This window comes from Cyphomyrmex costatus, unplaced genomic scaffold (genome assembly GCF_001594065.2).
Source record: "Cyphomyrmex costatus isolate MS0001 unplaced genomic scaffold, Ccosl1.0 scaffold270, whole genome shotgun sequence".
NCBI lineage: Eukaryota > Metazoa > Arthropoda > Insecta > Hymenoptera > Formicidae > Cyphomyrmex > Cyphomyrmex costatus.
In genome coordinates, this window is record NW_017276800.1 from 371,575 (window position 1) to 397,217 (window position 25,643).

The 25,643-nt window shown below is 41.0% G+C and overlaps 1 protein-coding gene across 1 annotated transcript in view; it reads right to left on the reverse strand.

Annotated features, from left to right (window-relative positions):
• Ser (protein serrate) overlaps nucleotides 1-25,643 on the reverse strand; it is a 36,197-nt gene that overhangs the window by 6,287 nt on the left and 4,267 nt on the right. Inside the window, exons 2-3 of the mRNA XM_018540818.1 lie at nucleotides 14,331-14,627; nucleotides 2,080-2,371 (exon numbers count right to left, since the gene is read on the reverse strand). Of these exons, the coding sequence (XP_018396320.1) occupies nucleotides 2,080-2,371; nucleotides 14,331-14,627 (589 nt within the window). The remainder of the gene's footprint in view (nucleotides 1-2,079; nucleotides 2,372-14,330; nucleotides 14,628-25,643) is intronic.

Sequence of the window (25,643 nt, forward strand, 5' to 3'; positions counted from 1 at the left end):
GCGCGTGCATAGTTTTCCAAAATTGATGTGCCTTCTTTAATTTGTAGTGCATCTCCACATAAAGTCTCCGTAAGTATAAGAAAATATACACAATTATCGAGCAGCGAAAGATATTAGGAATGGTACACCCATTTGTGTTGTTTCATACACATCTTTTTATAATAGCATTGAATATTGTTATTTTAGTGTCACGATACCTATTGTGCAAATCGATCTGTAAACTGAAAACGAATCGCATGATTAAAACGCCGGAGTGTAGAAAAAGGATTTATACTGCATGTACTGCATATCTATATCTAACGGCCGGAATCGTCAAGTAAATGCGGTCGGGGTCTCCTCGAGTCGTCGCGTCGGTCTGCTTATGATCGACCTTATACGTTGTGCGGGGAAGGGATGACAGTAACCACAGAGCGGTCACGGCGAGGCGGAAGTAACGATTAAGCAGCGAAGAAAGAGCTGTTATATTGGTCGGCGCAGCATTGTGCGACGAGACCTGGCGTGATGTGTCGCTACCTTTGTGGAGATCGTACGACATGCGTCTAACGTCCGCCTCATTGAGGCACGCTCCGGGATAATTCGCGTGTTTTACGATCCGTACGGGACCACGCACAGCGACACTCATCTTCCTCTCGGCTTCACTCGTCGTCACTGCGACTTCCTGCGCGCTAAATCGCGGACGTGACGGAAACGTGATGTTTTCCCTGGGAGACGAGAATCCGGAACGGTGAAATAAAGATAGAAATCGCGGAACGTGGTAGGCAGTTTCGTCCGTCCTTCCGTTGTGCCATCACTTTCCTCGGCATCTTTTTACGTGTTATCCGTTTCCGTGTCCGTATAATAGTTCCTAGGTTTTCTTCGATTACTCAGATCTTAGATAAAAAATATTACTCTAAAACCTCAATAAATATTCTTCAGGACAAAAAGTTCAATATTATAATTTAAAATTAAAATGTTCAGATATCATCAAATTTACTATTCGTAACATCGTTTGTCTCGGCTGTCATTTCTAGATTCCTTAAAAGCAGGTGTAAAATAGAACTCTTAAATAAAAATCAATCTCTTTTTGCTATTTTAGAAATTATTGAACTTACGCAACGGTTTCATTATTAATATGATAATTATTAATGTAATCAAATTGTAAAAGTCTCATTAGGTTGAGAGGTATATGCGTGTACGTGAGAAATTGAGATAAACGATACTCATAAGTGGTAAGTTGCAAGTTTTCACGCTCCAAGGAACGATTAATTATTCCCTTGACGATATACACAGGAGAAGGCAAAAATTAGCTTGCACCGTTGATATTATCGGAAATGTTTTTATACGTAATGAAATAATAACAATGAGCGGAAATATGCATTTCGTGCATGCACATTTCACAGTGTATATCTGTCACGAACACGTTCTTATGTAGATAAGAAAATTATATGAGTACATTCATTATCTCTCAAGTTAAAAAAGAACTTAAACAAGTTCTTATCAATTTTGTATAAAGCGCATTCTTTTTGCAAGAACATGACGTGTTATGAAATAAAGAAAGAATAAAGAATTAAAAATCGAATATGACAATATAAGATAATTTTAACATAACGCTCTTTGATAAAAGTCATTTATCTAAACATTTTCCATAAAAGGATTCAGAGAAGAGTCAAGGAATACGTTTACGTAGACATTTTTTGCCTATACGTTATACCGTGTCCGGTATAATTAATAATGTGCATGGTAATACGTGGTTATGCATGCGGTAAATGCAGGATTAATCGGCAATAATTCATTCTAAAGTCGATGCACACCCGAGGTGCTAATACTGAAATATGTTAAGAAAATTCCTTACTCTTCTTTCTTGCAGTGCATTTCGCGCATAATTTTATAAATAAAATAAGAATTACCATTTGGAGATTGTAAAAAGTAATTTATCAATATTTATCGAAGATTATTTTCCCAAAAAGAAAGTTTAACATCGCAGTTAATTTAAACGTAGAATTTACATATGAACAAGGAATACTCTAGATAAACAACGTATAGCCATGCAACAACGATCCCATTACAATCGTAATCGTTGTTGATCAAATTTAAACTCACCTGTCTCGCAGTCGACGCCTTTCCATCCCTGTATGCACACTTTGTCCCCGTTCTCATCGCAGGTGTAATGACCGAAAATGTCGTTTCTAGGTCGGCAGAATTTGGTACAGGTTGCATTGTAGTAATGATCGGCGCACTGGACCCGCACCCGATACGCTAAGTGAGCGTTTTTTCCTTGATGATCGAGAGCATGCCACGAGGGTCCTGGCAAGACGATGCCGCTGTAACTCGCTTCTTCGATCACGCCGGCGCTTGCCTCGTCTCTTGCTCGTAATATCAACGTGAATTGCCTCTGCAGCAGAATATATTAAAATCATTTTAAACAAAATATAGCGATAAGTGTGTAGCGTAGAATAAATATGTTCAGGTTAAAAAATGTTTCATTGCTTTTATTATTTTCTTATTAATTTTAATCGTAGATGTACAATAATATTTTACTTTTTACTTAGAGAAGTAATTATTTAAACAGATTTATATACAAAAAGAACGTATATATATTACGATCGAGAGGATCTCTTATGTGATGGATTAATCTAGATGTCTATATAGAATTCAACATTGCCGTGACGCAACAAAGTCGGATTAAATACAGAACGGTGATGTCACGGACGACAAGGGCTCATTTGAAAGAGGAAGGGAGGTGGTTTGATGAAGGCAGCAATTAACCCTTGCCCAGCTTGAATAATTCCTCGCCAGGCATAGCTCTAAGTGGGACCTTCGGAGCCTGGTGCTTTTGCAAATTTATACAGCGTCTGCTGACCTTTGGGGGCGGTTTAAATTATATGATAGTGTAGGGTTACCCATTTCAGGACTTCAGCTTATGTAACCAAGAGTTACACGAAAGCGCATTTGTCGTGCGAAATTATGCGATAGAAAACAACTTCCGGTGTAAATAGGATGGTGTAAAACATATTGATTCCGATGTAATGTATAAACCTGATAACGAAACAAGATGAATACGATGCCGAAGCGTGTCATCTCCTGTTCCACCACCGTGTAAAATGTGTTATATAAATTGCCTTGTTTCTTAAATTATACGATATGTATGATTTACACACTATATGCGACATTATACCTATGCGGATAAACTCAACGGCATACATAAGGCATATAAGGCATCGTGGATAGGACTCGCCGCGGATATTACCGTAAACTCTGTTGTAATGATTAGCGATACATCGATAATGCCTGCATGATAATGCAAAACTGAGAGAATCGCCGTTAATCAGGATAATTACAATGCCGTTTGCACAAGTATCAACATGACAGTTTCGTCCTTTATGTATAGCCAGCTTATCTCCGCCATCGTGTGTGTTGCGTCGTTCGCAAAGGGGAACTCGATTGGTACCACACCAATCAAGGGCCGTGAGTGAGCGACGGTCGGCTAATGCAATAAATAAATTCGAATCGTGCTGCCGCGCGCGGAAGATGCGACTGTCTGCTTCTTCGTTTCGTGTAGCCGCGCGCTGCCACCCGATGAGGTTACACGGGAGTCGAGCCGCCGATGCGATGGTAGAAAGCTGGAAGTGTTCCTCTGATGGAACCGGTCTTGGCGAAAAAAAGATTAGCGCGCGCGCGCGCGCACTCACACACTCACAACACGCCTGCATCGGTATAATGAACTTGACGATCCTCGGAAATTAGACAATGCAGACTTTGGTATTTGCAAAGTAATAACCGCGAAGCGAAAACTTTGTACTTACACTTCAAAATTTATGTTATATTGACGAGTTAATATTGTATGATACTGTACATATATTTTATATCTAAAAATATTTTTTAACACATTTATTTACTTGGAGATAAATTGTTGTAAAAAATAAATTTTTTAATAACACGGACTACAATTTGATTTGAAGTGCGATCTGTTTTCGTTAGCCAACGAGCTGCAGTCTGATAAATCCTTCTATGTAGATTAACTTTAATATCTCGAATTGATTTATTTTTTATCTTTCTTTCCGAAAATTAGAATAAGATAAAGAATAAAAGAGATTAAAACTATTTTCTATGTTGATAGAAATGAATTGAGTGATCTGTTTCTACTAGCGATTAATCTATTTTTTGCGTGAGTCGAGTTACTTCTTGTCTCTCGCTTTTGGCTACGTGTACTCGGTTAATTATACGTTCGTGATTTAACTGTTAATTCTCGAACTTATCGATCACATAAATTTTTCTCAGCGATTGAAATAGATATATACTGCTTCAAGCGATTCGCGTTTAATTTCAAATTAACTTCGGTTATCAAAGGGAGAGAGACAATTTCGAAGATTTTATTAAAGCTGTAAGTGTATTAGTTAACTCAGGAGGGAATAATGATTGTTTAGTACGTTTCTAATATTTCGATGGTAAAAGCAATACATTCGATGATGCAATCTGCAGTACAAAGAGCACGTTGTTGCCAATCCGAGTTGGCGAGTCAGACGTCTCGCGCTAAACGTAAAGTCAGCTCTGCTCACTGGCAGTACCTAGAGCAGATGAGCGCTAATTGGTGTTAATTGGAGGCTCGCTCGAGGGCCGGCTTTCCCACGCCCGCGACTTTCGTGCTCGCCTTTTTTTTTACACCTCGTATATATATTCTAATGCGCCCAGTCGGCCGGCCGTCGCACCCGCTTCTCCATGAAAAGGACGTTCTTTGTGCTCAAACGTCGTGACGCTTCCTTTGTCGCGCCGCTCTTATTCCTTCATGACGAGTTCGTTACAATTGAAACGTAAATGGTTTAAGGTTAAGGTCGGAGGAAGTGTCTAATATCGTGTCAGATTTTTCGGGCTCGATAAGTATCATTGCATGTAAATCTTATTGATTCGTCGTGTTAATATATTCGGAAAGAATAGATTATTATAATAAAATATGTAAGTAAAATTATTAATTAAATATGTTTAAAGTATTTACTTTTATATAAAAATTCTCTGAAAAGATTTGGAAGTAACTTCGGGAGTAACAGTCACGAATGAAAAATGGCTTTTCTATTCCTGACTATTCTTTGATCACGCAAAATAAACTTTAAATCTTCGCAGTACCTGCTCAGAATTACCATGGAAGCGATTCTAAAAACAAAAGAACGAAGCATGCATGATGCACCAAGAGAGAAGAATCGCCGCCAAGATGGTACGATCATGGATCTAGGAATTCGAGTGGGCGTTTCGCTACTCTGTTCGTGGCTTCATAATCACGTGGGCATATCTGACGAATTTCCCCTTTCACCGTTAAATACCGAGGGGGAAATTGAAAGCCAACTAACCAGTTAGGCGGATGCATCTTCAAGAAGTACCTTGCGGCTATGATATCAACAATTACGACCAAATTAAGCTGATAATCAAATTTTTCTTAAGTGAGAAATATATGTATGCTAAAAAACAAACAAGAAATACGAAATCATTCGTAATATAAGACCGAAAAATTAAAACTATTAGGTAAATAGAACAATATAATAAATTATAATAGTCATTTTGCAATTAAAAATCAAAATTATATTTATTCAATAATCACTAAAAATAGTAATTATCAATTCTATTATGATCATCTCGACCTTAGGAAAATATAATAATAAATATAACGCGGAAGAAAGAGGAGCGTGGGATGTACATACGTGCTGCTTTGCGGTCGTATGCGTCATCTCGTATTCCACGGTCGTCCAGTACGTAACATGAATTATCCGGTTTCTCAAATTATGCGACGCAGGGGACACGCATAAACCATTATTTGAATGCGTGTCAGAGGACACAAACAAGTCGAAATACATCCATAAAGCATCGCGAATCGCGGGCACGAATTTGTTATGATTATGCTGTATGGATGTACTCCCCGATAATTTTTCCTTTTTTTATAAAATAACATGAAAAAAAGCATGCAATTCATATGCGAATTAGACGCAGCCTTCGATATCGAGACAATGGAACCTCTCGATACTGGAAATTGTCGGAACGATTCCATTATCTTTCCGAGAGACGTGGAAGGAATCGTTTCGCGACCAACTTGCGTAGGCGTAGGAAATTAATTAAGCTGAACGGTATTCTCGCGGAGAAGTCGATGCACGTTCATTTCCTCGCAATGACCAATTAATTAATTTCCTGTGAGACCATAGTTAGTTTCACGTTGATAGCTAATATTTAACATTTCTAAAACATTGAGTGTTCGCGTACACTTTACAGACTAAATATTTAAAACAATTTTATACGAAGTACCAACAGACATAATCAAAAGTTTTTACGAATGTAAAACCTTCAGTGATTGATTCAAAATTATGAAACTTTAAAATCTTAAAACTGATATTTGAACATTGTAACAATATAAACGATTCGTAGTAGTCCTCATAGGAATTTTACTCATGTCGTCTCACCTCTCGATGAGCAAACCCTCGTTGACGGTCGAATCGATCCGAAATTCATGCGATCCGCTTGTCCGGCATATTAGTGCATTACGCGGCGATTCGAACCGAGTTTAAAGAGATCGAACGAAACGAGCAGACACATGAAGCATGTAGAATCCCGCTGCGTGGCTATCTGGCCGCTTGCCTGCCTGTCTACCTCGTCCGTCAGTCTATCGGGCCTATGACTTACGTATACATGCTCGTGTGTGCGTTCGTTGGTGCGGCTCGCGGACTGGTAGACAAGCAGGTAGATAGGTATTTACGTACGCCGGAATAGAGTGCGTCTCGAGTCTCCTCTCTCTATGTCAGACGACGTGTCTTCGCGGAAAAGATCGAACGAGCCGTACGTGAGGACGCGTACAAAAGACGACGATCGAACGAGGCTACCAAGAGTTCTCTTCGATTTCTCATGCGATCTTCTCCCTCTCTCTCTCTCTCTCTCTCTCTCTATCTGTAATATAGTCGTCGCGTTAGATTTCGCGACGCGATGCGACGTGGAGCGTTCTCACGCATGTGTCAGAGAGCAATCGTGTTCCCGACAAGATTTACAGTCGACTAATGTAATGATGGAGAAAAACAATTTTTGCAAAATTAGCACTTCGTTTCCAAAATCTCGAGGTGATAGGAACAAAGTTCGATCGAAACATCGAGGCATCAAGAGATATTTTAACAAATTAATTTTAAATGAATAGACAGATCTTAATATACACTTGCTAATGTTTTCTTTTCCTGAATATTATTCTAAAGTGTTACATAACGTAAATTGTCCTCGAGAAAATTGTCGGGAAGATAATCACGTACGTGTTCGACTCGTAGCGGAGAATCAATCTCGCTAATTGACCAAGCCGGAACACGCAGTAGATAGAGCGTCGCGCCGTAATTGAAAAACGTGGCGACGACGTCGAGGAACGCAATGGGTGCTTTTGCGGCTGGAGATTCTGGTTCGTTCGCCAGAGATTCCGTCCGGTGCACCGTCCGATCGCGTTGCGTCTCTCTCGGTAGCGCATTCCCTTCGGCGACGGAAATCTTCGTTCTGTAATCCCGGCGGCCGTCTTCGCTTCCCAATTAGCTGGATAGCTAATAAATCTCGCAGGGTACCCAGAACTACAGAAAGATTCTTCGAGCGAGAGGGTAAGATCAAGAATGAGAGGAAGAGCAAAGCGGAGCAAGAGGTAGAATTGAGAAGAGGAAAGGAGGAGGAGAAGAGAAGGAGAGACGATTCCGTCGTCTTCGTGAACGAAGAGGTGCTCGTAGAAGAGAGGCGGCGTTCACTATCCGCGAGGGCACAAGGCCAAGTGCACGGCGCGCGGCGCGCCTTCTTCCCGCTTGGAGGAGCCAAAGTGGAAACGCCGCGGATAGCGATATGCTGATGATCGTGCTGGTAGTGCTGGTTGTGGTGCGTTACCTGCATAATATAACGCGAGTCTGAAATACGCGCGCTATACTTCGCATTAAATACTCGCCACGATCGTTCGACCACCTTTACGTTACTTGCACAAAAGTATATATATTTTCGTATGTACGGATGAATTAGCGAGATTGATCGTGACATCGTAATATAGGTATTTCTGCCATTCGAACAGAAAATAAATTAATTAGAGAAACGACGAAATGTATTTAATTATAAATCATTATACATATAATCTTAGATAATATCGGTGTCATCTATAACAAGTGCGTTATATGTAGAAATCGAGATACTCTTTGAGAAAACGCGAATCAGAGAGACACTGCATCTACTGCCAGTGGTTCGTACGGACACGACGGTCTTGACAGCCTTTCGAGGGAAAGGAGGAATAGGGAGAGAGAGAGAGAGAGAGCAAGGACAGAGGAAAAGAGAGAGGGACGAGTTTGGTATGCGCTTCGCGCAGCGGGTTCACACACGACCGGCCCAAAGGAGCTGAGGACTCCAGAGCTCCGACGTTTCCTCCACCACGCTCATCGAGCCCCCCCCCTGGACGCGGAGATACTCCACAAAGCGAAGAAGCATCGGCCAAGTGAGCATGGCGACATTTTTTCCTCTCATGTACCCTCCGTTGCATTCTGCACCTGCTTGTATTTGCACACACGTCCACCCACGCACGTGTGTGCGGATGTGTACACAATAACGCATAAATGCGGTCGAATGTAAATCTTTTAAAGGCGAGGAGGAAGGATACCACGTGATTGCAACTATCCTCGCGGCAATCTTTTATAAGGAGAGCAATTTTGGAGCGGCGAGAGAACAAGGGGGACCGGTTCGCGCGCGCGCGCGAGGAAGTTTCGACAAATCGGCTGCGCTTCCGCATTAAGAACGTGCAATTTATGCGTTCCCGGTAAATTCAATGCGCCGCGATGAATCGCGCTTCAACGGGCACTTGTTGATCTCTCCGGAGTCTTGAGTGCTTTTGAAGAGGAAATCGTACGTTTTTGTGACTAAAAAATGATGTAACAGTCGGATGTTGCTCATCTCCTGCGTTCTTTTTTTAATACAGTTTAATTACTTGACTAATTCTCGTAATTATAATTAATTCACGATGATTTTATCTTGTCTAATAATTTCTTTTCAACGCTAAATTTTAACGCTTATTTTTTATAAGTTTTACAATTAAACAAAATGTTCAATTATATAAAATCATTTTAATCTTATATTTATATATAATCATGTTTAATTCCTAAATTAATTTCAGCATAGTCTGTTATTCTTGGGTTAGTTCATTCCATAATAATTTGCATCGTTGAATTTAATTTAATTGTATATAGATTTTATTTTGTAATATTTTAATTAATGTTTTTTACTCTATTTTCTCTTATAATTTCTAACATTTACATATATATGTATACTTAAACGTAAAAAGTAAAAATAAATCTATTAACAATTAGACAAATTAGGCAGAGGAAATATCTTGCTCAACAATCGATGACAAATTGTACAGGTCATTATATCGGCAGTATGACTATTACGTTAATGGAATTAAGATTAATGCCGGCGTGGGAATATCGAGAGTATGTGTTGTGTCGTTGCAATCGCTAATTTTCGTTGAGAGATTGTCTTCGCCAGGAGCCAATTGGTCGGGAACTGGCAATCAGAAAATCTTTAATTCGCGCGCGAACGTAAATCTCGATGACGGGACCGATGCGGCTAGCCATGATTGTAACCCCCGCAGGCGATCGGCGCAAAGAGAGCAATTTCGGATCGCCAGTCTCTCCCCTCTGAAGACCGGTTTGCACGGAAGTTTTAACAAATCGCTTATGCTTCCGCATTCGAAATGGTGCAATTTACGTGTGATTAGAAAAAGGCTCGACGGTCGCGCGCGATGTAAATCCCGCGAGCGTTATTCATTATTCGCGTTAGCGTCGCGTATTAACGGCACTAATATATTTGAACAACCGTAGGTGCCGCTTGCGGGCTTAGCGCAGTTTATTCATGATGCTATTAAGTGCACGGTGTGACCAGCGGTTGCATAGGGCAGCTGGCGATTCTACGAGCAATATTAAACGAAATAAAATACCAAAAGTTGTCCCCTTATAAAGAGATCACAGTCATTACACGATTATGTTGAACATCTATAGTAAGTGTTTTCAATTTCCGTCTTTTTTTTCTTTTATTATATTATAAAAATAAGAAATAATTAATTCAAAGATTTATTTCAATAAATTTAGAAGAATCATGTGTATTTAAAAAACAAGAAAATATAATTTTTTTCGACATACATTTTAGACTTTAACTATACATCATATATAAGGATGGAATAAAAAGGAGTTTTGTGTGATTTCAAATTGTGTATATTCGTAATTTTGGAACACGCGATAGATCGAAAGGACAACGAAGATATCGGCGGGAATGGAAAACGCTAATAAGGCCGCAGGGCTCGCTTTCGAGACGCGGATGTACACCTGTTAGACCCCTGACTCACGTCGTTCGATCCCCGTGGCGTTCCACGACGCGTCTTTGAACGGGCTCCTTCATTTTCGTTCCCCGCTCGGCGCCCCTTCGTTCCCGCTGCCGGTCGCCGCCTCTTACGTGATGAATGCCGCTCGGCCGAACATCGTTTATCATTATACGTCCATTATCGAAACTACGATTGTCGGAATTAATCACGTGTCTGGGGAAAGGAGATTAAACGTGCCACAGACACGGTTTCCAATTCAATTCGATGAGACTCTTTCTCTTTTGTGATTCATATAACTGTGCGCCAATGCCACACTTAAAAAACAGTTTTCATAACTGAAATCTCTATTTTAGTCTAACCTTTTCGACGATTATTATATTTTGCAGATTTTACAACCACCTGTTTTCCCGCATAAGATTAATTAATCGCAATACAGCAAAAAAATCGCTAAACTATTTAAATAATTGGATGCACATTATTCTCGAAGAACAAAGACACTACAGCAGCGTCCACGTGGATCCAGCGGCGTCTCTCGTGATGTTTTACCATTCATAGTGGCGCCCAGATTGAAGACGCATAGGTCTGATGTACATGTTCCGTTGCGTTCAACACCCTGGTCAGTCGTACGTGTCGATGCATACAAAACGTATGAACAGGTCGCGTACCATCACATGTGAATCGTGTAGAGAGTTCGTAGAATCACATTGGCAACGGTCGAACGACAAGAAGAAATTATCGAGAACAAACGAGGATAGAGAGAGAAATCGAACCACGAAAAGAAGATGCGTGGTTGGAGAAAGGAAACATGGAGCACACTCAGGTCGAAGATACATATAGCTCCGAGGTGGATTGTGCAAAAGCTCAGCTGTATACTCTCATCTCGCTGATCGCTTCCCGCACCATTATGCGACTGCTGAAGACGAGGGAGAGAGGGGAGGAGAGAGAGAGAGAGAGAGATGCTTACCCCGTTCAATATTCTTTACATCGATATTGAAATCAGAAGTAGGGAAAGTTTTACTAATAGTTCTAGATACCAGGTATCTTTATACATCTACATCCTATGCATGTCGTCAATAACTATATACGATTATAACGTTTGACGTTGCTATCGTGATCGCATCACGTTCGCGTAATCTAGGTCGCTATTAGAAAACTTGCGATTGTCGGCGAAATCCGCATATATAATTTATCCACAGTTACACAAATATACAGATACATAGACGTCTGGTATCTAATAAGTCTATAAACATTATACCATGTTTCTCTATGTATTAAACTCAACGATCCAATTATTTTACCGTGACGAGTTTTGCGTGTACGAAATTCCAAATTCCAATTGCAATTTTCGCACGTACACACGCAACTATTATAGTTACTCGCATAAAGCAGGGAAATCGTTCTTAAATTATTCGTCGATTTCAAACGAGAAATGAACGATAGATTTAGATTGAAAATCTTCGCGAATGGACATGCGATCAAAACACTTGCGGCTCGTTCAACACTGATGAGAATCATAAGATAAATATATTGGCGAGAAGGGGACTCTCTTGGATACTCTTTCGAAGCCAGCTTCGCTAAGCGCAGGTGGCTTTCGGTAGCCTTTGCGCGAGAGTGTTCGCCGCTCACTCGCGTCTCGGTACTATGTCGAGAGAGGACGAGATTATATATACCGTATTCAATCATCAGCGAAGACGATAATGATGGCATTATTCGCGGAAGGACGATGAAAGTCAGGCGGTTTACCGTTTTCCATGGTGGGTACACCACCATGAAAACCGTTCTATAGCAGCTATTGCACGACGGGAGTAGACGCGAGATACCGAGGTATCCGGGCAGTTATCTCCGCGTTTCTTATTCCTCTCCCCTTATTTTGACGTATTTCGTTATGCGCAAACATACCCACATTCTCTCGTATACCTGTATGCTTTATATATATTTTTTTTCTTTATTACGCAGCAGCGGCATCATAATTGAATTAGACCGGCGAAGCGCTAAATGATCCAAGTGATAGTGCGTCGGAAAATGAGAGAAAGAATCCTTCATGAAAAGGAAGCAATTTAAGGGTTTCTGTTTATACCACTTGCACAGTGGTTCTTCGAGAAGAGAGGAGAGAGAAAGGAAAAAGTAGAAAGAACGGGGCCCCGTAGAGTTCCTTTGTCGCGTGATGGGTCCTCTCGTTGAGAGATACCCGCGAGCGAGTTATGAAATATATAAACAGAAGAACTGGCGCTCTTCAAACAACTCATGACGACATGGACGCGTGTAGGTAGGTACACGGGTGCGTTTTTTTTAATGCAGTGCCCGTCTTCAGGACCCGTCAGGCACCCACCGAACCCATCGTCGTCTGAAGGAGGCCCTCTCGACAGTCCAGTGAAGGCACGTACGCCTGATGTCTGTGCACTCCAACGTCTCTCGAGAGGACTGTTTGGGCATTCTCCAAATCGTTCGTACATTATGCTATAATTACGTTAAACAACAACGGCGGTCTGGTCGTAGGTGGTGTGCTACTAATTTGGATACCGACAAGATGACTCTTCTGGCTTTCGAGAAAGATAAAATTTTTTTAATGCACTGCCCAATAATACAATATATTATAATCATTTTACGTTAATATTGTAACAAGTGAGTATTATTTTAAATGTTACTTTTCGCTAGTCACAGTTTGCATTTTCTTTCGTTACTTTTTTAAACACAAGACGATCATCTTGCGACAAATATGAGAAACGAATTAAGATTAGTATAGATAATATCTTATAGAAAATTCGCGATTTTTAAATGTATAATATATATGTGAAATAAATTTTGGTTCTTCACAGTTGAATAAACTGATTCATAACTGTAGAGAAAACGACAAGGTAAATTCATCGTGGGTGAACCATCGTAAAAATTTCGCCATGAGAGTTCACGAAGAACGTGGGGTGAAAAGAGGAGGAACGCAGCGGGAGAGACGAAGGAATCGACGATGAGGAGTTGCCAAGCGACTGGAACCAAACTGGAATTCTACGCAACGACTCGCGCGAATGAGAGACCAGCGGACCGGAAATCCCTCGTGCAGATTCGATAACTCTTTCGCATCTCCTCGCCTCACCGTATAGTAGACAAAGGAAATCGAGGCTAGAAATTGGCGATTCAACCGACTGGCGATATTAATAATGGCGAATTATAAGCGCACGATTCTTATTCGCTGCTGGTCGTTAGCCTTATACGTTGCGAAAGAACGGTTGAGCCGTTCGCACACAATTCACACTCGGCCAGCTTTCGGTGATTTCGAGAATGAGAGCTCGAACGAGAAAAGTAGGTAGTCACCGGTATAATACCCATACATATTTACAATGTCGGCCCCCGGCGTCGCTAATGAGACGCCGCCGTTCTCCGTCGGCCGCGGCGGCGTCGTGTCACGACGTCGATGATAAATGATCTCGTAGCAGCCGATTCGTAAGTCCGAATGTGTCGTTCCCTCGTTACGACTTCATCCTCTCGCCCGTTCATCTTTCGGTGCGACGACGTCATTGTGCCGGTGACCAAACAAAATTATAGTCCCGTATACCGTAAGCTGTCATTAATCGCGCGAGACATCGAATCCAGTCTCGTTGCCTCGTGCGTACGTGGTGTAACGACGATCGCTTAGGATTTTCAGCCGACGTATGCGTTCTCACGGATATTAGGTGGTGATGCTCTGCCCGTGTTTCGCTATTCGAGCGACTTTCAGAATGCCTTTTCTTAGACCTCTCGACGCGAATTTACAGCGTTAAATGTGATCGTCTGATATTGAATCGTTTCGTTCGTCGATATTGAATCCGTATTAAATAAATAATATTAAAGTAAACGTCATAAATGGGAAAACACTTATTACTCATAAATCAGAATAAAACACGTAAAATATCTGTTTAGCATAATCTTTTTGTCACATTTTGTTTATGTTGCACCATCACAGGAAAATGTGAATAACATCACGATTATTCATAAAATATAAATTCAGTAGCAGCTAGATTATTACAAAGTAACGACTCACCGTCCATCGGAAGGTGAAGTGGAGTTGTAGAGTGACGGGGTCGGAGAGGGTAAAAGTGTTTGGGCCGAGTGCGTGACTAGATACGTTGCCGAAGCTACAGGAGCCGATGGCAGTGACATTCGACTGGTATTCCTTGAGACATAGCCAGAAGGCCGTCGAGCAGGGCGTCGTACAGGGTGGAAATTCTCCTTTTCCGCCCCCGCCTCCTCCGCCACAACATCTACCGTCCACGAGAGTGCCCCTGTTGTTCGTCAGCGAGAGGATCTGCACCTCGAAGTATCCGCTCGCGGTTGTCGCCTGCAGCAGCAAACAGAGACAAATAGTCTTTAGAATTAATTTACTGTTCGACCATATTTCGCATTGCGATATTATTCTCAATGTACTGTTAATTATTATCGTGATAGTCATCACATTATATTAAATGTCTAATGTCTATAAAAAACATTTCTAAGATTAAAATATAACTTACGCTGATAAAACAACTTATGCTTAGACGCTATACATATATATATATATATATATATATATATATATAAGAATCGTAAAACGACTCGTTAAATGTGGAATTATATACTACTTATTGTTTCTCATTAACTAGATAGAAATTTGTTTCGTAAATTGTTTCGAAATTTGCAGAAAATGAATAGTAAGTAAGACACAGGAAAAAAATTAGGAGCCCCTTCTAGTGTTATGAAAGACTTTTTCATAAAATTCGGTTCCCGCTTTTGCACCAAGCGCGGGAACCTGAAAAGGCCTCGGGTTACTATCCATTATTGCGTATCGTGGAAACGGAAATCTCACGTTAGTATATCTCAGGAGAGAGAGAGAGGCCTCAGGCGAATGCACCAAATGCAGCAGCAGCAGCAGCTTCGGGCTAATCTCGGAAAAGAAATCGAGCAGTTTCGAAACTGCAATCACGGCCAGGCAATTTTCGAGCTCGCCACGATACTGCGTGCCGTTACGCGCGATACACATCATACATTTTACATATATACGTATAACGAATGATTATTTTTTTTCTCACTTTTGCAAATCTATTCTCCTTATACGCAAATTCGAACAATAATATACAAGCAGTTTAATAGATAGTAATCCGAATGGTCAATATATAAATATATAATATGTTTTGTTATGTGTATCGAGACACATCAATAAAAACGAAATATAATGTATTCAAAGTTTGTCATATTTTAATCTTCCTTCTTTAACTCTCTGCCAGAGCAATGCAGGACTTTAAAGACCCACTCGATTTTTGGTCTGTAAATTCTGCTAGAAAAAATAATACAATTAATTTCTATAATAATAAAAACTCGTTGTTATAGATTTTATACATAAACATTTTTTCAGATTTTTTCATACACAGTGTAAAATAATATAAAAATCTGTTAAAGCTTGAAAACCTAACTTAACGAAAAAATGAAAATTTCACATTACCCAATACTTTTCGAAATTAATGTAGTAACGATATTACTATACGAACCTGCTTCCTCGAGAAAGTAATTTTGTTATAGTTTAATTCACTTAAAGAGCGCTATAAGTAGAAGGCTAGAATCGCACTCTCGAGCGTACAGGGTATATTCAACATGACACGTGTATGTGTGTGTGTGTGTGTGTGTGTGTGTGTGTGTGTGTACATGCATACATAATTATCGTAAGAGTAAGATCGAAGGTAGAAAGCGCAAAGGATCGTCTGCTGGCCTTTGCTTTCCATAACGCGTTTCCCTCTACGTTATATAAGCCCGTCTCGCGAGTGACATTTTAACGGGTCGGCGCGATGCGGCGCTGAGCTCCCGCGATTCAAAAGACGTCGGGAATAAATCAAAGAATAATTGAAAAGAAAACCATTTCACGAGATCGACCGCCGCGTGACGATAATCATGATTCGAAAAAGGCAGAAGAGAAAATAATACAACGGAACGAATTAGATCTTTTGTGTATTCTGACAATATACGTGGCTCGCACGGCACTTATAGAAATTCGTTCAAGATACAATATTATACAAGCCGCGTGCTTTTGACTTTTGTATATAATAATATCGTGGTAATGTACACACTTGGAGCAATTTGGAGAAATCGTTGAAAGGAAACGGAACGAAGCGGCACGTAAACCAACTATATCGTGTTTCTACGAAATCAGTATCTGCTAAACTCATATCTCAATAATACTTAAACTTTATTTAGAAACACTATTGAAAATATTGCAATCTGCGAAGCAATCCACTCCCCACCGTGTATCATTCCGCTCGCGATGGAATGCACGGAAGGAGGCTCGTATCAATAAATTTTAAACGAATGTTTTGTGCTTTACGATCAAGCTGTTGCTCGTGAAGACGACCTCGCGTACATGCGATTCCATCGTCATAAAAATGATATCGCGATTTATCCTCGCGTTAACCCGACCCATTCGGCAATAGTAATAACTATTCTCGCAGCGTCAAGTACGTCTATTAACATCGCTCGATGCTTTTTGTACGTTGGAAAATGCAGGATGAGTCCTCTCCCTCTCTCTTAGAATCATGTCGCGAGGCAAAGTTCGTCGTCATCGTCGCGGTTCTCGTTTACGACGACGGATGTCCGTCGTAACAGCGATAAATCCCGTCGTACGAGTTTCCGAATGCGTGCGGTGACGAGAGCCGCGCGTTTGTTTGGAAAGCGAACGCTGTGTGTAACGACGCGCGCGTACGCGTTTTATTAGCTAAGTATACTTATTCTGGAGGCTCTCTCAGCTTCGTCGGTAACCTCCTGCCTCCGTGCGGTCCAGCTCTCTTTCTCTCTCTCTCTCTCTCTCTCTCTCTCTCTCTCTCTCGCAAGAGAACGCGCGCGAACGTTTGCAAACGCGCGTTCCGCAAACTTTGCACAGTCCGCTCACGTGCCGACGAGAAATTGTCGGACGACGAGCAAGCTGAAGATGCTTTAAGTTAGCCGACACGGAAGAGCCTCTCCGACGGAGTTGCGGATGGGCGCTTAAGGAGATGCTCAAGAAAATCGTTCATGAACGCGACCAGAATGTCCGACAAAATTTCATCGAATTGAAAGATACTGACACAAGAATTTTCCTGATAATATTTCAGCGATGCTCGCATTTTTCTTGTAACCATTATGTAATTACTGTAATTATTATAATAATCAGTGATGGCTTAAAATGTATAAAAAGATAAATTATTGATGCCGTCAAAGTCTCTATATCCCAGTATTTTCTCACATCGTCGAAATTGACCATCACCCAATGATAATTGAAGTTCCTCAGAACTGTCGAAGTGTAATAAAAGTGGACACCTCATATTAGCGATCGCTTTCCTATCCTAGTACCATGCCTTTTGCAGAGTAATTATTTCTTTCGTCTTTCGCAGCACAACGCTTTCACGGCTATTAAGTCGAAAGTTCATCCCTTTCTAACCACATATTATACGTACATTGTAATAATTCCATTGTCCAAATAAGTTATCACGATTTGCATTAAAAAAAATAAAATTTCGAATTCACCCGCAATGTTCTTACTCTTACAATAATAAAATAAAAAAAAAACACTTATAAAAAATGTTTCACGAACTTCCTCATCTTTTGATGAACAAGTCTGGCGATCCAGTCCAAGTTTCGAAAACTATCGAGTTGAATTTCTAGTTAATTAAAAAAACAGCATGTTTTAGAAGCATTCTAGTTGAGAACGTGTTACCATTGTGCCATCAACATGTGCACACCTCCGTAACTTGTCGCAACGTTAACCGTTCTGCGTGTCGCGCACACGAGTGTGCAGAATGACGGCCTTCAGTATCGGTGGTGGCGAATTGCACGCGCGTGAATTGTGTATGTGTATGTACGCTTGCGCGGCTGGTCGGTCGGCGTTTGCTGGAGAAGAAGAACCTTTCCTTTCCGCATAGCCAAGGTGCAGCGAGCCATACCTCAGTGCGCCTACTTTTATATACACTCTCGTGAAACTTGCGAAGTACGAATAATTCGCCCGTCCGGTCGAAAAAAACGCTCGCGGAACGCATACTGAGGAACGACTCTACCGTGTCCTCTTCAAGTGCGTCTTCCTCCTTCCTTTGTTCTTGCCCTCTTCTTAGGAAACTCATTTACCGATGCAAACCGCGATGCATCTGCGAAAATCAGAATTGCCACTTTCAAAAAATCTGCTTGGCGCATTCACGCGATTTTTCTCACACTAGATGAAAGACAAATACAGTTAGAAATTTTTACAATCGCCAAATTATAACGAATACGTGGAAAAACAATAAAGTGGCAATTTTTATTTAATATGCGATTTTCTTGCCTAAATCCTTCTTGCGTAAAAGTATCTCGGTATGATTGGTACGGTAGCATTCGAAATCAATTGAAGATATTACACGAAAATGCAATATAGATGCATACCAATTAATTTGTGGATAGTAATCATTGTATTTAACTCAAAAATAAATAGGTTTAAAAAATGGATAAATGCAGAAAGTGGGCTGTACAAATTGATTGTTATCGTCGATCTCATTAGCGAAATAAACGCGCACAGTATACATATATGTAATTATGTAAATACGTAATTACCTAGCTACGATTATGTAAACCTACGGAAGAGAAGTGTTCCTTTAATATCTTAATTGCGAATCCGCTACCGTCTAGACTCTGGCGACGCAGTGGGACGCATCGATGAAAGTATCCATATCTTATGATTAGATGTTAACACTAATTGCAAAACGCAGCGATACACCTTCAAATAATTTCCATCTAAATTAGTTAAATTAGGTGATTGTAAGTACCTTTGCTTAAATAACTTGCATCGAACGATTCCAAATAACAGACGTTATCTAAGTAGAGAAAAAAATCGTAACAAAGTGTAGCACAATAATTTCTCAAAATTAATTACGCAAATGTATATCTCTTATACCTTATATATGTTAATAAAGAGTAGTAGAAAATTACATATTTTTAATTATCCCTTTATCTCGCTAATCATCATGGTTTGTGAATGAAATGGCGCGATTGATCATTCCGAATTGCAGAAAGAAAGAAAGGACATGAGTGAGAATTGGCAAAGAGAAGAATGAAAGTGAGTAGCAGCAGCAGCAACAGCAACAACAACAGCAACATCACATCAGGGACTGACGCGATTTCGGTTCCGAAAATCGTCCGGGCCTTTCATTTTATCTCTGAGCTCCCAAGTCGTAGGTAGTAATTACCGGTGGCCGCTACCTGCCCGAGTGAAATAGACCTACCGAATACCATTTAATTTTATACCGTAGAATCTGCACGGACAAATCGTTCGGGCATGCGTATGTGTGTGCGTGTTGGTCGCCTGTATTATTGCACGTCTCGTTTCTGCACTCCGCTCCGTTGTGTCTCGCACGCTCGCGCGCTCGCTTGTGTTTTACAGACTTGTGTTGTGTGCTGTCCCAGTACCACGGGTTTAGGCCATGCCCTTACAGTCCATATATCTCTCTCTCCATCCACTTCGCGAGAGATAGGGAGACCTATACTTAATATTATTTGCTACCCACTCGCCGGCCCCATGGCAAGCCCGCCAGACAACCTGGCCACAAATTACCGAAATAATTAAAAAGTCTTACATTGCGTGGGAAGTTTCGCGGACCCCTATCGCTTTCCACCTTTATCGTCATATTAGATATAAACAAGAGAGATTCGAATCGAAACATTCGAGCTTGATTGAATATTTCTCTTTCAGACTCATTAAAGGTCGGATATTTTGCTTAAGATTTTGCTCTCGATGTTGAAGTATTTTTTGGCATGAAGTCTTAGAGAGACGTTATTTAATAAAATAAAAATTGTCAACGTATAACCCCTCGTTTAAATTTAATTATACTTGTTTAATTGTACTTGTTGACAACTTCAAAACTATTAGGACATATAATATGATTGTATAATGAGAAATTCGCTGGGCATTTGGTAAAACAATAATCGTCAGAAACACTGAAATTCATAATCGCGAAGATAATTTTCGAAGGTTGAGACAATAATTTGATTTAATCGTAAAGAACGCGTTTAAAATAGTTGGTCCATCAGACAATAAAATTCAAGTATATAATATAGGTCCCTTAAGTATTATAGGTTTAAGAAAATTTACCAAGAAAATGTTTTCACAAATGCGTGTGCAATATACTTTGTTATTTTTTATTTTATTTTATCGGACGCAACTGACACGTGAATATATCGTATTTGTCGTGGAAAGTACTCGTCATTGTTGCAATAAAACGGCAGATCGTTATCGATGAGCCTTAGACAAGGGAAGTTGGAATCCGATCGAAGATTGGACTGGAAGATCAGCCGTAGTCTTTTCAGTCTGAACATCTTCTACCTGTCTGCCTGCGAGGATCGTGTTTGAGAAACGGCGGCAACAGGTGTGAGTCGGGACTATTTCGTGGTTTACAACACCTTTACGCAAGGTCTTTGTATGCAGACAGATATATCGATTTCGTTCTATTAACTAATAAGTGTGTGCGTGGCATTCGATAAAATCTCAACAACGATCACTTTATTCCAATCGAGCGATTATCGCTTCATATAGTATATCCTGTTCAAAGAGGAAGTCTGTTCTCTCGCGTTCCCTATAATTAACTCCGAGTCAATAATTGCGAGTTAATCCAGCATTCTTGGTGAAATTCTTGCGTGCTTATACGCAATGTTTAATATGAATACTAAACTAGTTAATCACGAGACAATTTGTTACTTTCTGTAATTTGTATCTTAAAATGTTTAAAATTGATTATAAGCTGTAATGATCGTATAACAAGATTTATGATTATTTGCTTATACTCAATTAAGAACTGCGGGCGTTACTCTCGAATTCACGTAACCGCGTAACTTTGTAAATCGCATTTTGTCCTGGCTCGTCAGTTTGATTTTGCGGTTACCTTTCGCGGTAAAGAATTAGAAGTGTAAAACAATCAACCTGAACTGCCTGAGGCACTAGCACAAAAGACCGTCGCCTCGCTGATCCGCACGCAGCGAAAAGCGAGGCGAAAAGAAAGCGGTGCCAGCAGTCTCTAATTACCGGACTATAGATTACGAGGGCGATTATTCCCGATTACATGTTGTGTAAGTACTCGCGACAGTGGCCAAGGTGGAACGATTATGCCAGTAAATCGAGTGGGGTAAAATGCGATAATAAATTAAAAGGAAAAACGTTGGCCGTTGATGGAGCGACTAAGCGTTAAAGCGCGCACTTAATCATAATTGACGTTGCTCGAGTTCAGTGAACACGAAAATGAGCAACGAGCCGATCGTACGGAGTCTCCGGAGTTTGAATTTCAGATAGTCTCATTATTGAAATTTCCGAATAAAACAAACTGCCAGCGATAAATCCCGCTACGTCATCCTTCTAAACGGCCGGCGACGCATATTTCTGTCGCTTGTGCTATTCATGTAGCGCGAAATGTAACATGCAAAATGCACACACTATGCATTTAAGATGAGATGTGTAAAGAGGAATTCGCGTTCGATGATAAGTGCTATATAATTCCGACGAGTGATTTGACTTGTTGGAACTGTATAGCGATTATAATTTATAATATACAATAAAAGAGAAACACGGTTGAGTACTTTATTGGTTTCGCATGCAAAGATAATCGTGTTGAAGCTATATATTCGCGAAAGGTGAAGGGGTATTAAAATACATATCTCTGTAAGTCTATCTGTAACATCGACGCGAGACACTTTGAAGAACGCGACGTGAAATGGAGTACTGTTAATGGACTGCGTCCAAGTTTCACCAGTTACACCTGTCGACGAATCATCACTCTTTGTCCATGACTGTCGTCGGCAGCACAGGACAAAAAAACTGGAGGAGGCCAATGAAGCACAGAAGCATCTGCGAAAAAAAAACGTGTCTTTCTTCTCGAAGCCGGTATTCGCAAAGTTCCCGCATTGACGAACTCTTTCTCGCGCTCGATCTTCTTACCCATTAGGTACTATTTTCGATCGAATAACGGAGACAAGATCGACCAAGAAAATTCGATCAAAGGAAATCATACCTATAGTATTTGAAAAAAGATAATCGCCCCGCAGTAATCGTGTCGAGTCGACCATCAGGAATATGACTCTCTTTTTGTCATCTCTATCGCAACGATTTAGTTTCTATGCAATGCACGTATACTTATACAATAGAAATTAAATTAAATATTCATATCGTCACGTGCTGCTTCGGTGATTCCCATCGTGCGCTACTGCCATGCTGTATCACATTACTTACGTTCGGCGCATTTCGAAATGCTCGTGAGGAGCATCCGCCGCGGCTTATTTCCACGAACTCGTAAAAGCTCGCCGTGTAGGCAGCCTCCGCTTCTTCGCCTGATGTTGCCCCTTACTACCGGCGAACCGACGGGAAAAAGGACTCGCAGGCACGCACCTGTGCGCCGCGCCGCCGCGGTCCATGGGGTACCATGTCGGCCAGGACGGGGCCTCAGCGCCACGCCATGCCATGCCACGCCACGCCACGCGGGGCAACGCCACCGGACCGCATTATCTGTCTATCTGCCGAGCATTCGCCGAGGCTGCTTGCCTCTTCTTCGCCTCGGGGCTGATTTTTATAGGGGATTCGCGTGACCGCCGGCTAAACGCTTCGCTTTAACCCGGCCCCGCTTCGGCTGCTGGGTGTCCGCGCTCTCCCTCTCTCTCTCTCTGTTTTCATCTCTGCCCTTCGTTCTCTCCGCCTCGGCTTTTTCCTTGGACTCCGCCTCGACCATCACACGTTTTCACCCGGCGGCTTTCGTCCGCGCAGAAGGCGCTTCTTCTGCCCTGAAGGATTTTCTATTTACACCCCGGTCATCATCGCGTTCCGCGTTATTTCCGTCCTTCCGCTCTTTGCTTCTCATTTCTTCAAATCTTACTGGATCCGAGTTAATATTTTGTATTTGATTTTCTTCTTTATTTTTTTCGCTATTACTAATCTTTTTTATTTTTTTTCACCGTTATACATGGTGTAAGTTGAAGAACATTGGATATTGTCAATTGTACGATCCTCCTAGTTAACCAAAGTTTTCACTTTCGAGGAGCATTCTTGCTCGTCCTCTTCCTGACGTCGATAATTGGCCACGCCGATTGGACGCGGAATGGAATGGTATTAGAGATACAAAAGAAAAGAGAAGAAAATGGATCGAGGTGAGAGATGCGCGAGAATATTCTTGGTTCTCAGGATGAAAGCGGAAGTAGGTACAGATGCAGAGACTTAACAGATCGTCGCCGTCGTCGTCGTCGTCGTTGAACAAGAAACGCAAGTAGCGTAGGATGTATATATACGTCTTGCTCGACTTTATCTTGCGTCTGTCACGCGGAAGAACTCGAGCCATCGGTCTATGCCGCGGCGAATGCGTAACCGCAGATTTTAATTAAGACCGCGCGAAAGATCGAATTTAACGAGCTTACGTTAATTAGCCGCGCCTCGAAATATCGTCAGCGCAATAACGTTAGCGTAGTGTGAAGAGAGCCGTAATCGCGCGAGCGTGTAATTACGATCTTAGTGGACCGCTTTCAGGTCTTCTAAACTCGGGGCGCCTCGAACGAGGCGCGCCGGATCTAAGGCGGGCGATCGAAGCGATTGTGCTCGAAATAATCGTGTTCGAGATTCCGTGAGTCAATCGGGGGACTATAGTTAATCAATCACGCTCGATTAATTATACTTCGCTCACGTAGAATGAAATTTTCTTGTCGAGCCTACAACTTTGTCTAAACGATTGTAAGAACTATCTGAGAGAAAATTACGACAGAGTACCATCAGTGATCGATAAAATCAGCAATATCAGTTCCATGGCAAATTTTCAAAGATATATCGATGGAAAATATTATTTAAAAAATTACAAAAGAGGAAAGTTAAAGATGTTGCTAAAAGCTATTAATTATCTTCTACCGTTGCACTAATTATCTCATTCTTTGTTATAATAGTACGAAAATTTGTTTTTCCAACTATCGTAATGTCACGTTACATAATGAATCGTGAAGAGAAGTATTCGTTTTCACAAGTAGCTGCAACGAGTTAGCTACTTTGCGAATTAGCGATCAAAATTATTATAATTCAATAAAATCAGTGAGAGTAATAACACAATTATGTAATGCGTATTCGCGTGCGCCAAGCAATAATAATGTAATCGTCAAGTCAGTTGAAGCATATATGTAAGTGTAAGTGCGGTTGAATCGTCGGAATAGGTATAATAATATGATGTAGAATATATCTAGAGAGAGAAATAGCTGTAGAACTAGTGGTTTAGAGATAGAATAGAAAAAATTTATTTAATAGATAGTCGGAATCGAAATCACGAACAGTGCAACTACATGAATCGTCTGTTTCTTATATTAAACGAGAGTTGATAGTCCATGGTATATTCAGCGGATAATTAAGCTGCGGCAATGGGAGACGCGATGATAATTCATCGCGGCAGCGGCCAATAAAAGTCGGACCGAGACGAATCCCAGGTGCATCCCGCTGCATCTCCCGCGTCTCACTGCACATATGCAGACGAATGCGGATCGATCTCAGCACCGGGAATCCATAACGGGAGTTCACGATAATTGTCGGAGGCCTCATGCAATTTCAAGCTTAATAGCCTGGCGTCTCTCTTTCTCTACTGTGCGATCGTCCGCGTCGTCGCGGAATCTCCGCCGCGGAAAATCACGATGAGATAGCCGATCTGCTAGTCCGGTGGTTCAATATTCGTTAGTCAGGCCGCATCAACACCTTCCGATCCGCAAGGCCGCGGCTTCCCGTGAAATCGTCTTTAATCTGCAGACGGCCGAAGTCGATCGCACTCGATTAACCGTGATTGCGCGCCGCGTCAAATAAAAATAAAATATTTCATCTGTAGAGAATTCTAAAGGCTAAAGAAACATGTAATGTAAAATATAGAGAAAGCATTTCTATCACAGCAAGATATTTCACTTTCCGATTGGGAAAAAATTGGTTAATTAGTTACAGTAGCATCCAAAAGATACAGCTATTTACAAAAACAATAATTTCTCATACGCCATATGTTTCGAGAACGATCTGAAAGTATGTATCATAATCGTTTCATCATATACGTTTAAAAAAATCATGCGCTTACTTCCGGGTTGATCTCAATCGTAGGCTCATCGATCGCCGCGGTCGGAGGAAGCGTCAGCTGCGCACGTGGAAAGTCTAGAGAATCGCGTAAGAAATTGCGCGGAAGTAATCGCTTTGCAAATTACAACGCAACCGTGTGAAGCCTTAAGTTCCCTTTCTCAGGTTCATATATATTTTTCTCTCTAGACTTTTTTCACGACTAACTTATCACATAGTGTGTGCCGTGTGGTAAAATTCATAAACAAAATAGCTAATGTGTTCCCTTAAATTAATGTATCT